Source organism: Medicago truncatula, chromosome 4, assembly GCF_003473485.1.
Source record: "Medicago truncatula cultivar Jemalong A17 chromosome 4, MtrunA17r5.0-ANR, whole genome shotgun sequence".
Classification (NCBI taxonomy): domain Eukaryota; kingdom Viridiplantae; phylum Streptophyta; class Magnoliopsida; order Fabales; family Fabaceae; genus Medicago; species Medicago truncatula.
The window spans coordinates 7,754,634-7,774,383 of record NC_053045.1 but is presented as its reverse complement, the minus strand read 5'-3'; the positions used below and the strand labels follow the sequence as shown (position 1 = coordinate 7,774,383).

General features: G+C 29.0%; 1 protein-coding gene across 2 annotated transcripts; it reads right to left on the bottom strand.

Moving 5' to 3' along the window:
• Nucleotides 1-5,282: 5,282 nt before the first annotated feature.
• LOC25491589 (suppressor of disruption of TFIIS) lies at nt 5,283-8,748 on the bottom strand. 2 transcript variants are annotated; one of them, XM_024782708.2, is made up of 9 exons: nt 8,591-8,748; nt 7,759-7,836; nt 7,594-7,659; nt 7,273-7,370; nt 7,120-7,157; nt 6,928-7,015; nt 6,298-6,624; nt 5,764-5,829; nt 5,283-5,642 (listed from the first exon to the last, which is right to left on the bottom strand). In XM_024782708.2, the coding sequence occupies exons 2-9, from the start codon at nt 7,820-7,822 to the stop codon at nt 5,499-5,501; spliced, it is 891 nt and encodes a 296-aa protein (XP_024638476.1). In that variant the 5' UTR covers nt 7,823-7,836; nt 8,591-8,748; the 3' UTR covers nt 5,283-5,498. The 2 variants fall into 2 exon arrangements, with proteins under 2 accessions (XP_024638476.1, XP_013455015.1); XM_013599561.3 differs by having other exon boundaries at nt 7,759-7,851; nt 8,591-8,744.
• Nucleotides 8,749-19,750: the final 11,002 nt, after the last annotated feature.

The following is a 19,750-nucleotide window of genomic DNA, read 5'->3' as shown; positions in this document are numbered from 1 at the left end:
TACAAGTAAAGACTCGACAATGCACGACTCCACATAGTTCATGTTACATGATCACTTCATCATATATCATAACATCACACCAACATACCAAACATTGTCAGATCAATACATCAATACAAAGAATTTATTTCATCATCAACATTTATTCCCAACATCATCATGTTTATCACGCCAACATCAGTTTTATCATCAATATAACATCAATCAAAAACATCACTTCAATTAGCCAATTTGCATCTTAGACGATTCGCCATTTACACATATTTAATCACCATTTTATTGACACATCAATAACCAATCTAACCATTATCCATCATCTTATCATTAACATATAATTTGTGATCACATTTCTTCTCAAACTCAACAAGTTAGTGTCAACTATCTTTTATTTCGTCTTTGTTGAAGTTTGGGGTTGTTTAGTTGTTGATTAAATAAAAATTGTTAATGGTTTAACTAGCAAACTATAGTAATATGATTTATTTAAGTATTGTTTGTATATAAATTTAGTTTTTTTTTGTAATTTTTGAAATGTGGTATTCAAATTTCATTTGGTAATGTGAATGATATTTTTGTTCTATAAGTGTTTGATGAAATATTTAAATAATTAATTTGTCTTTTTCTTGTAGGTTTTTCTATATTTGAAACAACATTTATTTTTGTTCATTTTCTAAAATTTACTTTTAGCTGATCAATCTTGTAAGATAGACTGTGATTCTTTGTCATTTAATATTAAATTTTTATATTGAACCGAGTTCAACTTAAAAATTAATTTTTGTTAATGTCAAGTATAATACAGTTTACCATTTAGTAGTGTTACACTCCAAGATGTAGAGGAAGAAAAAGTAGAGATAAAAGGAGAGTTGATTGTATTTTTCATTGATTCTTATGAAGTAATGTAGTTGTAAAAAATAATAATATCATGAAGCAATGTATTGCATATGAAGATTGTTATAGACATTCTTTTTCTAACACTAACTTTTTTATTTGATGAAGTCTATGTGGTACGACACATTGGAAATAGATCCCAGATAAAATATTGAGACCCACATGAATTTTACTAAATAAAAGAATGAATATTAAAGAGAGTACTAAAAAGAGAGTGTTTATAACATTTCTCTTGCTGATATTACCCTCTTATCATAATTCAGATTAGTTGGTCTATTCTATTTTTTATTTTTGTTGACAAAAGTTGGTCTTTCTATATTTTAATAACCAATGCTTTATGCAGAGCAAATTTGGAGATGAGAGTCATGACGATGAATGCATAGAGCTATATAGTTTATGTGTATATATTGTCATCATGTTGAATAATTGCGTAGCCGTATTTCAATTTATGTTGTATTGAATATATCATGCTTGGCATATGTTATTTTTTAAATCCGTCAAACTTACTTAGAAGAATTGGATTAATATAAAGTATAGAAGTATAGCTTTAAAATATGGGATTGACAATTTCAGCTTCCAATAATGAGTTGATAGCTATGAACAATTCACACGCAGGAATCGTGAGACCAAATTCACCACGTAGAGTTGAACAACAAAAGCTTAATGGGAGCTTTATAGTTTTTAATTTTTTATTATGGTATCTTTCATAGGAGACAATCATCTTTGAGAAAGATAGAACTCCAAAGGAAAAATGATTTTTTTTTGACTGGGGTTTGAACACCGAACCTTTAATATATTATGCATTGTTCATACCAACTGAGCTAAGTTCACAAGAACAAAGAAAAATGATTTTGTTTTTGGAGAGAATTAAAACTGAGATCTTCATAAGGGTACATTCTAAGTTTCAAATCAACAACTCCCTTCAAAAAAAAGTGGATAAATAAAAATAAAATTACGTTGAGCAATTAATTTAAAAACATTCTTCTGTTGAGTACTGTGATATCTTTCTTTAAATAATTTTAGTCAAACTTTCATGTTGTAAATTATAGCCATGAGAGTTGAGGCCCTCGTCAAAAACATGTAACAAAAAAAATATTTATTGAAATTCCTTTTTTTTTTTTATAGGTGTCCGGGGTTCGAACCCAAAACCTTGTTATTCTTACCAACTGGATTAAGCTCACGTGAACATTTATTAAAATTTATATTTCACTTTAAATAATTCCTATTTTTACTTTAAATAATTGAATTATGCTCTTTATCTAACATAAATTGCTCGCTCCAAACTGAAAAGATTAAAATGCCCATGCGTGAGTTAACTCACGTTAGTGTTACTCTCTACATGAGTTTCTGCATGAGTTAACTCACGCAAGGGCATTATGAGAATTTCAGTTGAAAACGAGCAAAAACAGTTGGGTGAATAACATAATTCTACATCACGCCCACCTACTTTCTACCCGCAAACATGAACCCATAAAGAAGAATCTAAAATACCCATAGGTTTCAAAATGGGAAGAAAATGAAGCTTCAAAATAATTTAAAAAGAAGAGGAAGAAGAAATCAATATAATTCATTCGATTAGAAATTCAGCAGATAAAAATTAATAATGGAAAGAAAATTGATTCATATAATATTTTTCTCCTTTTATTCTTTGTTGATGAAAGTCATAACTCCCCAAAATGAAATTAAATTCATCTGTTCCATTTTACCACTTCTATCTCTTAAAACTTACACTTCCATTTTCTACTATGAACTTGTTGTGGTTTTGTGGATGAAATTCGAACTACTCGAAAGAAGAAGAAAAAAATTGATGGAAAAACAAATTAAAGTATTGATAATATAACAAGTGGTGGCGAGTGGTGAGAGCCTGAAAGATGATGACGGTTAAAAGATAGACAAAAGGAAGAGAGAACCAAAAGGTGAGACTTGAGAGCAGGTTAAACATAATTGAAAAAAATACAATACATGCCGCCGTCTTTAAAACCAGCGTGAGTTAACTCACGCATGTGTTAATTCTTGCGTAAGTTAAATCACGCATAGATTAACACTAGCGTGAGTTAACTCATGCATAAGTGTTTTTGAAATTTCAGTTGGGAACGAGCAATTACGACTGTTGGGTAAAGAGCAGAACTCAATGTTTGATCAATGGACTAAAATAGTTGGCTCAACTCTGATCATTAACTTGCCTATGATGGACTTGTGAACTTTAAAGGTTGTTCTTTAGGCACTACTTAATTGCTAAAAAAACTAATCATCATTGGCTGAGCGACGGTTAACGACAGTTAACTGTCGACCGTCGTTCGCCTATAAAACTGTAGTTAGGAGTTGTTTGACATTTTTTAGATATGTCGATTCACTTTTTAAATTGGTTTAACCAACTTAAAATTCTTAAAACGGTAGTTAACAACCGTTATAAATATTTTTGTCACTTTAGGGACCCTGAGGGCAAACAACGAGCCTAAAGAGCAAATTCCATGAACTTTTGACTTTTGCAGAGTTAAACCAAAATATATTGGAAGCTTCTTTCTCACCACCCTGAAAAAGAACATACGAAGAGAAAAAAAGATCACAAACCTACTTATGGCATGTTTCTTTTTTTTTTTAAACAAGAAAGATACATGAAAGTATGAAACATTAATGACATATATGATATATAATCAATAGTTTAGGGTCTAGTATATGGAAAAAGAAATTGGATTCTAGCCACACAAAGCCATTCATCGGTGGTGGATCTGCCCCTCATCATAACACTCATTCTCTAATCTTGGAGTGAGTATAGAAATTTCTTCATTTTTGAAAATTTACTGTTTGTTGATTTGGCTTAACCTAAACCAATATTTGTGGTTAAATAGATTAGGCTTTTATATGTGTTTATATCCTGCAAATAGGAATCATTTTAATAATGGTCCTTGTATTCTTTAATTCTGACATTTTGCCATGTCAAAATTTAATCACTTAAAATTATGTCTCTCTCCCCACTTAATCACTGCCACGTCACTAATTACCAGAGTGTTTTTGTAATTTCATGTTTGTAATTACAGTGACGTGACATTTATTAACTTGGCTGAGAAACCAATTTTTAAGTGATTAAATTTTGACAGGGCAAAATGACAGGATTAAAGAATACAGAGACCATTTTTTAAATGACCCCTATTTACAAGGACTAAACATATATAAAAGCCACTAGATTATAATACTACGTCCCCTTATAACAAAAAAAGTATAAATATTACCCCTTATCAAATTTAATTAACATTAGTTCGTCTATTATAGCTGATGCTTTATGCATGTAGAGTTGATTATCATCCTTGATGATGGGAATAACTAGTCTACATCGATGAAAGCATGGAGTTATAGTTTATTAATAATATATCATTAATTAATTAACTAAACCATTGAGTACGCGTAGTTAAGAAAAAATGTATTGTATATACCATGATTGGCATATGTTATGTTTTTTAATCCGTACGTCAAGCATACTTTACTCAGAAGAATTGGTATAATATAAAAAATGTGGAATTGAGACGACTTCAACTTCCAATTCACACGCAGAGATCTTAAAGATTAAATTCACACACACGAAAGTATACTTATAGCATTTCATTAATATATATTAAGATAGTTTATACAACGAAATACATGATAATACAGATTGAGATTAGCGGATAATGCAGTAAACTCGGTAAAGGTGTGCGCTATTTGCTTGAGGAGACAATCTTGTTGGAGATAGGATATGACACCAAAGGAGAACATAGTTTATGTTAATCGAATGCTTTCTCCAAAGTTTAGTACTTGATGAAAATTATTTAAGATTTAGCACTAAACTATTCTTTTTTACACCCCCTACGAGAGGACACCAAACGAGAACATATTTTATGTTCACGTTGGCGGTTAATTTATTTACTTTGCTTTTTATTTATGAACTTTACAATGAGATTTGTTGTTATTAAAATGAACATTGGTAGCAAAATTCATAGCAAAACCTATGATGGATTTTTTTTAGTATTATAAATTTTTCTTTGTTATAGAAAAATACATCTTCTTCCAATTATTGCTCAATTTAGAAAGTCATATCTCATTTTTATGTATCACAACTTGGTCTAGAGATTAATTTGATGCACCACAGGTGTAAAAGTTTTTACACTATTAATCAATTATTACAAACCATTTTTTGGTATGAATTTTAAGATAAATTTGATTAAAGACATTTTTTTTTAATAATTCAACTATTATAATTGATTGATAATTAATCAACTATATGCTTTAAAACTCAATTGAAAGATCACATTTTAATATATTTACTTTTCTAATTGTATTGTGATACTTTGATTTTAATTTTAGTCAAATTTATATGAATGAGGAAGCCAATTAGTTGTAGAACTTCTTTATATAAATAATAATTTCAAAAAGGAGAATTTATTCATTTCATATACTAATTGATTATTATAATAATAATAATAATAATAACATTACAAAAGCATCTACATCAACTACATTTGAATTTAGGGAATCATCCCTATGCTCTTAACTTTTTTTGTTCATTTTTTTTTGTCTTATGATTGAATTTTGAATTTATTAATGAACAATATTAAATTGAGAATTTTCTTCATAATCTCTCAAGCTGTGACTGATGTTAACTTCCCAGGGTATGCCACTTCTGATTTTATGTCATTTTCCCATAATTCAGGCACAGCTTCCCTAAGATTATGAATGCTTTCCAATGCATAATCTGCACCTTTAACTCTTTGTGATGTACCAACCTATATGTTTCAATCAATAAATAGGATCATATGAGTTGTGACACATTAAAAAGGTATCTAATAATAGTTGCTAGAATGAAGTTAGTTTTGTACTATAAAACAAATATTTGTAATGTCTTACCAATACTGTGTCAAGTCCCACACGTTTTCCAGCTTGTATATTGCGGACACTGTCCTCAAAAAACAACTGAAAATTACATATAAAACCATAGAAAAAATTAGCTAACAAATAATATAAAATAAAAATGTAAGAAAATTATATCACATTAAATAATGAACTTTTATAGAGCTAGATTGACCGACTATAGTCGTAATATTACGCATATTGACTAAGTCATAACCCTTATATGAGGATCAGACGATTCATATTTTAACATCAGTAAATTGGATTTTAGAAGCTATTTTGAATATGCGTAGCACAATTTTCATGTAAGAGTTTAACTGCGAGTATATTTATGCGATTTTACTTAAAGAATGAATTTTCGGAGCTCGCTTGTCTATAGTCGTCATATCATACATTAACTACAATTGGCAGAACCATTATATGAAGATCAGATTATTCATATTTTAACATCGGTAAATTAGATTTTAGAAACTATTTTGAATGTGTTATACAATAGTTTAACTGCGAGTATATTTACGCGATTTTACTTACTGTTCTTTGAGGGTTAATGTTGGCAATCTTGAGAGCCAATTCAATGGCAAATTCTGATGGTTTGCAAATAATCGGTGTTTTTGGCAAGACTACTAGACTTGGATTAGGTTGAGCAAAATGGTTTATGATGTCAAAGATTTGAGTGTTACTTGCACTATTACTAGTGCTTGTTGAACCTACAAATTCAATGTCATCTTCATCATCAGAGACACTATTCTTGTGGATTGGATTAAGTGTCTCAAAGCATATAATTCCTTCAAAACAATCTTCTAATCCAAGTCTACTTAGTGCCTTAACAGCATGAACTTTGTCTGCATTTGTGAAGATCTACATAACAAAACAAGAGAAACAATTAATAGAGGTCAATAGTCTAAATTTTTTAAAAAAAGTAAAAGCTATTTTGTGTTTATATACTACTCCATCCAGTCACATTTATAAGCGAAAAACGACTTTTTAAGTTTATTGAATAACTCATGTATCTGATCTATATAAAAGTCAGATACATTAGTTATTCAATGAACCTAAAAAGTTGTTTTTTTGCTTATAAATGTGTCTGGAGGCTGAATATTGTAAATCACTTTTTATTTTATTTTAAATAATCTATAAAAATATTTTTCAATAAGTGCTTACAAGTTTCCTGTAGGGAAGACTCAGCAACAGATTCCTCAAAATAGGGTCTGGTTTCAAGTTCTCATAAGGTAATCTTCCATGAACAAAACTGCAAAGAATAATTCAAAAATAAAATAAAATCAATTTCACCATTTTATAATAAAAAAAAATAACAGTTTGAAAGTGAAGGGTAATAGTAAAATGAAAATGTACCTGTGATATTCATCATAGTCAAAGTCATAACCAATTGCCTGAATTGAAAATGAAATAAAAACCATTATATTTACAATCAATACTTTTCACAATTTAACAATGGAAACATATTTTACAGGAAATGATTAGGAAAATAAGGTAATTAAATCATACCCTTAGACCAGACATAGTTGTTCCATAGTTCTTGTAAAGGAGGTTTGACAAGTCATCAATTTTGCTTGAGTCTATTCCAAGCTTCTCAACCATATAATCTAAGATCAAATAATACAATCACTTATGTTAATATTCAACACCTCTAGAAACAACATATAACACCGACACTTCAAATTGAATGTTATCTGGTGTCCGACACTGACACATGTTGTTACATTTAATTACTTTCATTCTTTTAAGTTATTATCAGTGTCTGCATGTCAGTATCGTGTCTGATGTCTTCGTCAGTTTTATATAAGTATATATGTTGCATTAGCTTACCTTTAATATTTTGAAGAACAGATTTTGCAAGGCCAGCTCTAAGGGGATACAAAGTATCATCTAAATCTGCATAACATTAACTCTCATAGTTATAAACTTTGTTACAAAAACATGAAAATTTATTTATACTTTGTACTTGAAATTTTTTCTGTTTAAAAGCCTTACCAAAAAGAAGGCAATCATATTTTGATCTTTGAGCTTGTTGTCCGAATCGATCCTCGTACGCCATTTCGATCAGAAATCCTTAAAAATTCAACACTGAACAATGTTTAGAACAGCTTGAACATTTCAACATTTTTATAAGAATTCATTTTTTATTCAGAATCTACACATCAACATGGCTTTTTGTTTTAGAAATTTTTTATATATGACTCAGATTAGCACCAAAAGTTGCAAAATGATCCTTCAAGGGAGACAATAAAGGGACTAATCCAACCCATTTAGGATAAGGCTTTGTGAAGTTTGTGAGTGGACATAACATAACATAAATAAACTTGTGTAAGGATATAAACTAGTTTAATATTTGAAACAGAGTTCATGTGACACATCAAACCACTTCCAAAAGCAAACCAACTTTTGGAAGCTGAATTGATTGTTTGATAAACTTTGGAGATTAAACTCAAAGATAAATATAATGGGATTATATTATATAAATAAAAAAATAACACTGTACAGCAGTGCATATTTTTTTAGCAAAGAGGCCTCGAGGGACAGAGTTCAAATCTCTGAGAGTTCAGGTTGTAAAATAGTTATTACTGTCGCTTTAATTAATAATATTTTTTTTAAAATGTATAGAATAACCAAAGAAATGGTGATTCTTAATTCCAAACATTTAGTGAAATTTGAGAAGTACAAAGCAAAATCTCAAAATCATAGGTTAATGTCAATTATGTTTTTTCAATGGTTTTGAAGCTATGGTTGATTGAAAATTAAAAGGTGAAGGTTTAAGGGTATAATGACTAAAGTTTTAACTAGAGAAAAAAAATCAAATGCTTACCAAAAAGGGAAAAATGAGTGATTGTTAAGGGAAAATGAGAAAAGGGTATGAAGAAACAAAGCTTCAAGAGCAATGCAAAGGTTATGAAGAAACAAAGCTTTGAAAAGCAATGCTAAGATATTGAAAGAAGCAAGAGGAAGAAGAGGGGGAGGAAATATGTGAGGCAAATATGTGTTTAAATAGACAAAGGGTTGCTTGTGTGGTAGGGTCTTTGAATATAATATTGCATTAATTAATTTGATTAGTTACGTTTTGAGTTTGAAATGCAATGACCATATTGAACTGGTACAATGATTATAATAATTTTTAGTACTCCAAGAAAATGACAACTAATATATGATTGGTTAAAGAAAATGGATTCCCTAGCGTCAAAAGTGACCGCGGAAGTAATCTCATCTTTTTAAAATATCAGAAGATTCACATTTTAAGCTTTTGTTTTAACATAAATTATTGATCTTTTCGAATGACTCGGATTTACTTGACCATGTTAATTTAGGATTTCTTCACTACAGAGAATCCAAATCCTTGATTAACCTCTTGTTTTTTTACCATAAATTTTGATAATTTAGATAAGAGGAGGTTAACACATCTCATGTAAGGTGAGAGAGGACTATAAAATTTTATTGAAAATTTACGCATAATCAATCGACTGAGAAAGTTTAAACTTGAATTCAAGTCACAACGGATATAAGTAAAATATTATGTTGAAATTTGGATCAAACTCATCCTTACAAAACCGACTTATGAGGTCATCCTCTTTATAAACTCTTATCAAGAGTCTTATCGACAAAGACTAAGTTTTTCCTAATATATAGTTTTTGCTAATATATAGTTAAGCTTTTTTATTTTGTGACTTTGAATTCATGAATCATATCAAAATATTTAAATTCTATATATGAGGAAATAAAAGTACAAAGAAGAATATGCCAGCTGCATCAAGCACCAAAATAGAGTTGGAGGCTTTTGCCAGTTGCCACCGTACACTAAAAACAACACTCTTGTTTCCCATTTTTTGGGTTACAAAATCAGATATTAGATTCCCTTCTTCCCTAACCATGTGCACATTTTAAACATGATTAAACTTACTAAACAACATATCAAAATCTTTAATATCTTCTCCATGTGTACGTGTCTCAATTTAATCTAAGTTGCACAACACTTTTTTTTATAGATAAGATTTTAGATTAAGAAGGTACACTTTCATACTACAAGATAAGAGAGAATAATTAATCTTAAAATAGTTTTTATTGAATTTATGTATAACTTATTAATGAAAAACTTTGGAATCAAATCCAAATCATAGATGGTGAGAATAGGATGTCCAATGAGATCAACAACAACAACTAAGTTTTATCTTATTGAGTGGATCGGCTATATGAATCAAATTATATTATAGTGTTCTATCATAGAATGTTCAATCAGATTAGAATATTTTTTTAGGATAAAAGTTTTGAGTTGTATTTATGGGATTTTAAGTTTAAAAACTCATTACACTTTTGTAGAGAAAAAAGATATCAACCCTTGTTGACAAGTTGCACAAGAAGACACTAAACTAAAATTAATTACAAAATTTACATTGACAATTAATGTTTTTGTTAATGAAAATATCTATGATATTTGAAGACTCATCAAGTTGCACGTTCTGTATAACTCAATTTTAAGCCACTATGATAGAGCTAGTGACAAGGGGTTCAAATAATTTATATGGCATAGATATTTAAATTTAACTGTCATTATCGTAGACTAAATAACATCGGTCAATTTATAAGTCCTTTAATTTAGTATCAAAACAGAACAACCCCAAGTAGTTCATAGAGAAAATTGATTTTTAGTTATATTTTCAAGAAATGGATCACCTATCTTTGAGACAATAAAATTATCACGACAAGTAGTTCATTGGTTAACATTGCAGATCCGGAAGCATGAGTATTTCAGTTATTTTAATTTTATCATATATTTTTGTAGGCATTATGCCGATTAACTTACAATATTGTGAGTTTGTTCGCAGATTTATCATTTACGTTTTTAACGGTGTTGAATAATATACTCTATCAATTTGAATGAATGAATATCGTTTTTAAAAAAAAAACTAAAAGTCTCAATTTTAGTGAGAGAAAAAAGTGTGAAGTTTTAAAGTTGAGTAGTCTATATTTTTGGACTTAGAAATGAAGACAATAAATTAGAAATTAGAGAAAATAGGCACAAAAAGTGCATTACACCTAATTTTTGTTAGAAAGTTCAAATGACCCTTCTTATTGCTTTGCTTAAACCGTCCAAAACCCACCTAACCTAGCTTATTGAGTTGCTCCTTTTAGTCTTGTAGCTAGTTTGGTTATTGCATTGTACTATCTTATAAGACCAAATTAATTAAAATATAACCTTAACTTGCAAAATCTAAAATTGTTTTTTACATTTCCATTCCTAACTAAACATGTAAATCTTCAAAATAATAATAATAATAATAATTTCTCTCTTACATTTTAAATTTTTACTATTTTTCCTTAAGACTTTATAAGTGCCGTAAGAGTGAAAATGATTAGTAATGGTAAGACAAAATGGCTACGACTCCCTCATGCTTCCATTTACCAACACATGAATTTGTTTGGAATCCATTAAGATGTACACCTAGCTTTTGATCTTGGATTATCCTCAAGAAATATGCCACCTCTTCATTGTTCATGCATGATGAATCTATAGCTCTTTCAACTTTCCATTTTTATTACTTTACTTAGAAATTTAAGCTTCCTACTTACCTTTGGCAACTTAACCTTGATTGAGAATCAATATTTTGTATTAGTTAATATCTGACTTAAATGCACTTTCATTCTATTATTTTCACTAATATTTTGAGATTTATATTTGCTAATATATCTAAGTTTGAATAATGAGTATGATAAGTTACATGGTGATGCTTTTTGTTTGAACAAGCCAAAATAGAATATATTACTCAAATTAATAGTGATTCACCCCGTATAAGGTGTGCTAACAGTGGTGAATCACACAACAGTTACAATGTTATTGGTGCCTTACACAATGATGTTAAAACGCGTAGCAAATATAAATCTTATTTAACTGTTTTTTCTGAAAGAAATCTTACTCTGCAGTTCGAACTCCGGCCCCTACATATAATATGCAATATCCTTATCAACTGAGCTAAATTCACGAGGATATTTTATCTTATTTTCCATGCAAATGAAGTATTATTTTTAAAAATAAAACTCAATAAAAAATGTAAATAAAAATCCTCAAAAATAACATTTACCAAAAACAATAGGGTTAATGAAGAGGGGGCACCTCTTCAAAAAAACATTTTAAAAATAAAATTGATTTTTTTTACAGGGGGTAAATAAATAAAAAATTACAGGGGGGAAAACCGAAAATAACCTATATTACAAGGGGGTAAAGACCTATTAACCCAAAAAAATATACGACCACGTCACTCGATGTTGTTTTTGTTGAGAAAAATATGTTTATAACATTTCATTTGTAGTCAATGGTACAAAACATGTTGGCACATCAATGTAAATGTTAAAGTTAGCTAAAAATGTAGTTATTCATATGCGATCTTATTGGTTTGTTTTCGACTAATTAAACTCAACAGAGTTTTCAAAATAAAAAACAAACATCGTTTACGATCTAAAAACACAGTGTCAAATTCAGATATATCGTCCTTTTTTTATAAGCCAAGAGATAGATGAGGCATCAAGGAGAGTACAAAAAACCGCTCTCTTGTTGAAGTAGTTAACAAACTTTTTTGTGACTTGTCACCTCCTTATTTAATTTCATTTGATAAAATACAATAACAGAAATAAGAAGAAAAAAAACTAGTAAAGCAAAAAAGTTCTAAAATTTTTACAATTAAAAGATTATATTTTAGAATTTAATTTTTTGAGGGGGAATTTAAAAATATTAGTGACCAAAATTGTGAATGAGTAAACACATATGAAAATAAATGAATTTAAGCTTTCAATTATTTTATTGTTCTAAGTCGGAGTTATCCTTGTCATCATACCTAAATGTTATACCTAAGAGGTTTCAGAAAATATATTGTTTATTTAGAATCTTTATAGATTGATTAGTTTTACTTTTCCTGTTTTCCACATTTTGTTCATCATTTAAAAGTAACCAAAAGTTAGTAGAGGCGAGTAAAACCACAAAAACGATTTGTACCAAAAATAAAAACTAGAAAAAAGTTAAATTTTTAACTTTTTAAGATGTAAATTTCTAACTACTAGATTATTTGACAAAAAAATTGAAAAGATATATTTTTAAAATTTTACTTGGACCACTTCAAAAAATTTACTTGATCGAACTTTACTTACCATCCAATCCAACTTTGGATTAACAAGGTCTCTTTCTCCAAAAAACCGAAATGTTAGTACTTGGATGATCTCATTCTCTCCTTCTCCCCCTTCTTCATTTTGTGTCTATCTCTCTTTTGATCTTCCTTATCTCTCTTGATATTATTTTTCTCCCTCTCTTGACCTTCTCTCTAAATTGAAGGAGGAAGAAAGAGAGGATCCAAATTCAAAATGTTAACATCAAAAAAGAAAATATAATGTGTTTTACCGTTGAAAAAAATTGTGAAAGTACTTTGAGAATTTCGAAAAATAACTTATATATAGCATATAATTCCTTTTTCACTAAAATCTATTTTCTCAACCCCATTCTCTCTATTACAATTGATCATTACATGAGTTCTCCAACTCCTTATTACCAATTTAAAATAAGCATGATTTTTGAAAATACAAAATGAAAATATAGAAAGTAAATAGATTTTAGATTTCAATAGAGTTTACTTCATAGAAAAAATCTTCAAGTGAAATAGGTTAAAATTAATAGTAACTACATAATAAAATTTTGTATTCGACAATACCTCAAATATGATTGCATCGATAGAGAAATCTATGAAAAATATTATAAATTTTTAGTTGTCTTTTTTGCTCTGTCTTCTACAAACTTTTTTTAAATATATATATCTCTTATTAATTCGTAATACGAGAATGTGTTTCTTTTAATGTAAGTTTTGTTCATATAAGTGTCATCTTTTCTTAAATTATTTGTCCTTTTAATAATATCAATATAACATTTATTATATTTTATCACAAACACACCCTTATTTATTGGCTTTCAATCATCTAGAACTACACCACTAACTATAATTAATAAATGTGTTTTAGTAAATGATATGTACATATTTTACCATTAAAATTAACACTATTAATCATTTTTGCAATAACCATGTAAAATTTAAATGAGACACTTAATGTCATAAGGAGGAGTAATAGTATTTGTTGAAACAAACAACTTTCACGTGTTTTTCATGGTAATTATCATAAGAATTTTTTTACAATAATTTTAAAAGCTACTCCTTCCATCCTAAAATATAATTAAAAATTAATCAGCAAAAATTAATGTATTTGATCAAATTTTGAACCAAATACACTAATTTTTATTTGAATCAAATATATTAATTTTTATTGATCAATTTTTACTAACAGTTTAGAACGGTGGGAGTAATTTAAAAATAAGTCCATATGGATATTAAGGAGAAGAAAAAGTTTCTTTATTTGTTTAAAGCTATTTATTATGATCACGATTAAAGCAACCGAATATACAAATGCTTATGTGGAGAAGCTGCCATATTTTTAATGCTTCTAACTTTAGTTTCTTGTGGGGTTCAAGTCACTTTAGTTGATGTTAAGCAAGTGCACGCAATAAAGTAAGGAAAAGAGATTGCAATTACATGTTACATCTTCTTCACTTATGTCCACATAATTTCGTAGAACATTACCATCAAAACACATGGTCAATATTCAACCTCTTGAATACTTCAATATACATTTACATTGTAGAATATTAGTGGAAAAATGAGATTTTACGACCGTTTTTTATATTGATATTGATTCGTTTCACAAGTGATGTAAAGTAAAATATTGTGGCATATGTTTGTCTATTGATGGGTCAGAAATGATTTTTTCCAAAATAAATATATTTGAATATTTGACAATATTTTTCATCTCAATTGCCAACTTAACCAATGTAAAAAAGAACTAATCTTCCGTGAGTTTAACTCAGGTCACAGGATAACAATGCATTATTATATGTAGGTGATGATAACGTAGGTTATCAAGACATTGGTGATTCGATCCAAAGCTTAGGAGGTCCTATAACAAGGACACATGCAAGAAAAGTCAATGATGCTAATCGAAATGTCATTCCTATATAAGGGGGGTGTAACTCACATGAAAAATAGAAAATTTTGCTAAATTTTTACACCTCCTATAATTTAAAAGTATTTGCTCTAATTAGGTTTTGGATTGGACCATTACATGATCTTATCAAAAAATCACGTTTCTTGTGGCGATCATACACTAGGCCATTATCTTCCTTAAAAGATCTAGTCATTAACTAAAATTAATTATTTATTTAAACTAAATCACTTGATTGATTCTCATTTTGATACTTGACTAAAAAGAATATTAATACTAATTGTAGCATGCCCCTATAAAAAAGAACATAGAAATAACTTTCTCTTTCAACACAACTGGAAGCCACCTATGTGTTGACAAGGTGGAACAACAATCTTAAACAAAAATAACAATCTTTTTAAAATCTTTTAAACTATACATATATATGATTTAAACTACCCTTTTGCGTGTAGAACTTCTACAATGCCAAAAAAATAAAAAGTTGTGAAATGAATAAAGGATGCTATGACAAAACCAAGTCGTATACAGCTCAATATAACATGAAATGAACTTGGTTAAAATGTATACTCATTATTATTGGATTTTTCCTCAAAATGGTTAAGATGGCAATGATATTTTGGGATATTTTTATCTAAAGAAAAATATCCTATGGTTCCATGAATCATGATATTCGTTAAGGACACATGTACGTATATATGCAGGCCCGTCCAAGATCTATGTCACTAGAGTAAGTTTTTATTATGCCACAATTTTTTATTTACTATTATTGAACATAACTTTTTTCTAAAAATATAGAAAGAAATATTCTCTTAATGAAGATAATTGTGGTTGCTAAATCAAACAATTACTTTCAAAATGGACAAAGTGATAACATGTTGATAAGGGCAATAATCACATCATAGGAGAAAATATTTCATCACTTAATCATAAACATTTTGAAGAAATGTTTCACATTCAAAAATACATATTATTTTTCTATCACTTAATCATAAACATTTTGAAGAAATGTTTAACATTCAAAGATGATTTACATATATACACAAAAATACATATCAATAAATTATTTTAAAAATAAATATTTTTTAATTCATTTCTCTTATATTTTTTTATTTATGTGTCAAAATAATTTTTATTTCGAATTATGACCACATAATTATTTCTCTAAAAGATAAAAGCACAATAGCAACCACATAAACAACAATGGCCGCCAAATATTATTTTGTTACCACGATATTGATAAGAAGTTTTTATCGTCGTTTAACGATGACTAATCTTTGTCGGAGAACTTGTGTGGCACATAAGGTGAGTTCTCACCTTTCAACTGATTTTTTTTTATACACATGAATCTGAAATCGAACCTTCGACCACATACTTAAGGAGTCCAAAACTTTTACCACTTGGATTAGATGGTAGCCTTTTCAAGGCCGAATATGCTTTTTAACGGGGTTAAACATGAACTCAAAATAAATGTCAGCAATATTTACGTTATGAGAGTTAAATAGAATAGTAAATGAAATATTTTAAGAGTTAATCTAATATAGTAAAATAATTTAAAACATGGTAGAGCATTTTTTTTTTCCTTTTTCTTTAAAAAACAACTATGATAAAGATCAATTTTTCATCTAACCATTTTGTGGTTTTGTGAATACATCTACAATCAATGGGAGTACTTGTATGGTTGGTCCATGCAAGAGGACTATTGACAAACAGGTTACAGCTAATATTAGCTCCACTTTTGATATCCTAAAGGACAAAAGTTACTTACTAATAGTGATGGTCTCGTAGTACAAAAGATGTACTATATTATTAAACAGAAACCATGCACATGCTTTAATGTGTTTTTTTAATCTTTGTACACCTTTTGTGACTAGATTAAAAAATATATAGGGCAGGTAAATTTTGTTAATGCCCCGATTATAACGATCAAGATTCATGCATGGGCCATATGATATGATTTTGGTTTTCAAACAGTTTCATGATCCTTCTAAGAAACATACCTAGTCATTGGAGGCTTTCTTTATTTTTTAGTTAATTATTTGATTTTGATCTCTAAATCATAGTTTCGAATGTTCTTGAACATTACTTGGTGTAAGTCATCTATGTCTTTTTTATTTTTGTTTTGAAAGAAGTAAGTAACGTACATTTTAGGCAATTAGGCATTTGTCGTTTAGATATAAAATGCAAGAAAATTCTTAGATACTCATGACAAAAATGTGAATCGGTATGCATAAGAAGAGATCGTGCAAAATGACTAATCAGAGTTAGATCTACATCTAACAATTTATTAACTCAGGAAGATGATATTCATATTAGTAGCTACTTTTGATTAAGAAGGCATATCTTTGAATTGTCATTCTCTTGAGTTAATATGTTGTTAGATGCTTAGATCCAATTCCGATATGTAATTTTATATAAATATTATCTTATGCATGTCGATTGACATTTTTTTCATGAGTATTAAAGAATTTTCCTCCATTTTTTCATGTAAAAACAGTTTATAACTATTGGCTCAATTAGAGTAGCCTATCCGTGTTTATTTTTCGTATATTTTTTAAAAAATGTTGTGCTTCTTAAAGTATCGTTATTTGTGTGAAAATTGTCGAATAAGAGAATTCCAATGAAAGACAACTTATTTTGTCGTGAAGTTGCTCTCTTAGGTCCAACGACGTGTTGAGGAGTGTGTGGAAAGGAGAAATCTATTAATCATGTTTTCTTTGAATGTGATTTTCTAGTAGAATTTGACTTTGTGTTTTGCAATGGTTGGAAATTTGTAGTGTGTTACCTTCTGATGTCTCTATGCATTGTTTGCAATTTGGTGGTTCATATTTATCTTGGAAGGTCATTCGTCATTACATCCAAGTGATTTGATCGTCGTATATTTGAGTTATTTGGAAGGAGTGTCATTCTCGAATTTTTTTCAACAATCAAATGCCTTAGGAGCATTTACTTGATCGTGTCAAACGTTTTTTTTAGGTAGTGGTTGAAGGCTCATAATCCTAATATTTTTTTTTTTTTTTTGTTGTCTAACCCGTCCACTTGTATTGGTTTTACCACCTTATAATGCCGCTGTTTCTCGAGATATCACAAACATACATTTTTATATTTGCAAAGATTAAAAAAGGTAGTTATATCGAGACTAAAAAGAAAGTGTATTTTTGAAAATAAAAAATATATTTTAGCATTTTGACAATTATATTTTTACATAGTTTAACACGACTATTTTTTTTTTTTTTAGTGATGTTAAGGGTTTGAACCCCAAACCTTTCATATATTATGTATTACCCTTACCAACCGAGGTTGCTAAGCTCACTGGTACTTAACACAACTACTTTAAATTCACTACTTTGAGCTCAAATTATTATTATTATTATTATTATTATTATTATTGGTGGTAGCTAGGGAGGGAGAGTTGGAGCAGATCAAATTATGAATCTCCAACTGTCTTGTTATCGGTATTTCACAAAACATCCAAACTCCAAAAGATTAGGGTCATCTACTACCATATATATAACTTCTTTTTTACTCAACCATATATATAATTTGAGCAACCATTATTTGTGTAACAAGCCCCACAATGCAGTGCATACACGTATACTATACAAAATCCAAAACCATAAAATAATTGTTGTAACTATCCAATATAATTCTGCCAAGCAATTATAACAAGATGTCATCAGCAATCTAATTGATTGCATAATTATCCTTAGAATTTTAGATTAAGCTAGGCCTCTATCATTGAAGGATTGTGAAATGTAGATATGAACATAAGGGAGTTTTCAATCAATAATTGAGAGTTCTTTTACTTATGAAACACCTTTTAATATCTTGACCATAGGAATAGCTATCCTAAGTTTCCATATCAAGATATGCCGTATTACTTCCACCCATTGAATATATGATCCAACAAATTTCCCCCACACAATCTTGTGAATGCTTGATTTAGTTGTTATTATAATTGTTATGAACATATAATTTAGTTATAAAAAATCTTAAATGAATCCATCAATATGAGTGGACTTTCAAAACGTGACGAATGAAGGTTTAAATATCATTATAAGAGGTATTCACATAGGTATCAGAGTTGATGACTCGACCGACTCCTTGTATTGAAAGTATTCTTGATGATATGGTGGTCGAGCGACGTGCTTTGCTAACGATGTGTGTCAACAGTGGTAAAGTGTATGTGGACGAAAAAAGTACCGTTTGAGGGGCAACATACTCATATGAATGAATAAACTCACATGAGACGAGAGGGTGATCATTAGTATATCAGGTGAATATGAGTCTCACATTGAATAAAACAGTTGATGTTAAGTAATATAATGTGAGTAAATCCTTATGCCTAATGACTTAATTTTTTTTTGTTAAGATGTTGTGTTCTATTTTATTTGTGTAGTTGTAAAAAATCCAATATGATGATCCATCATGCTATCCTCACAACCCCGCAAAAATATTGGATCTTCTAGAGTAAGTAAATCATTAGAAAATGACTTATAGATTACTCATCAATAAGGACCTCACATAAAAAATGTAAATTAAACTTGACTCTTGTAAACTATATATAAATCAACTCCTTATCAATTAAAGGAGTTTCCATTGGTTATGTAATCAAATTATGCAATTATATTTGAAGAACTAAATATTGATTAAAGTCGTAATTTCCCTAAGTTGGGGGTGGTTGAAAACTTGGACCCTATGACAGCTATGGACATGTAATAAAATAAAACAAAGACTGTGCCGTTAATAATTGGTGAAAATGACCATCTAGATCTTGTGTGCTTCTGCTTCCATTATTTAATTCATTCATTGGAATCAAATACTTGGAACCAAAAATTACATGCCATGGAAAAGTACAACCAAGTGAACCAACCCAAGTAGATGAAAAAAGCTGGAAAGTGAGAAATAGGGTTTTTGTTTATTGATTATTTCTGTGTCACACAATGCATAA

Excerpts from the sequence above, each read along its gene's own strand:
- LOC25491589 (XM_024782708.2), bottom strand. The coding sequence starts at position 7,822 with ATGGCGTACGAGGATCGATTCGGACAACAAGCTCAAAGATCAAAATAT. Across the intron at positions 6,625-6,927 it reads GTCTTCCCTACAGGAAACTT|ATCTTCACAAATGCAGACAA; the intron begins GTAAGCACTTAT and ends TTTGTTATGTAG. Across the intron at positions 5,643-5,763 it reads TGGGACTTGACACAGTATTG|GTTGGTACATCACAAAGAGT; the intron begins GTAAGACATTAC and ends TGAAACATATAG.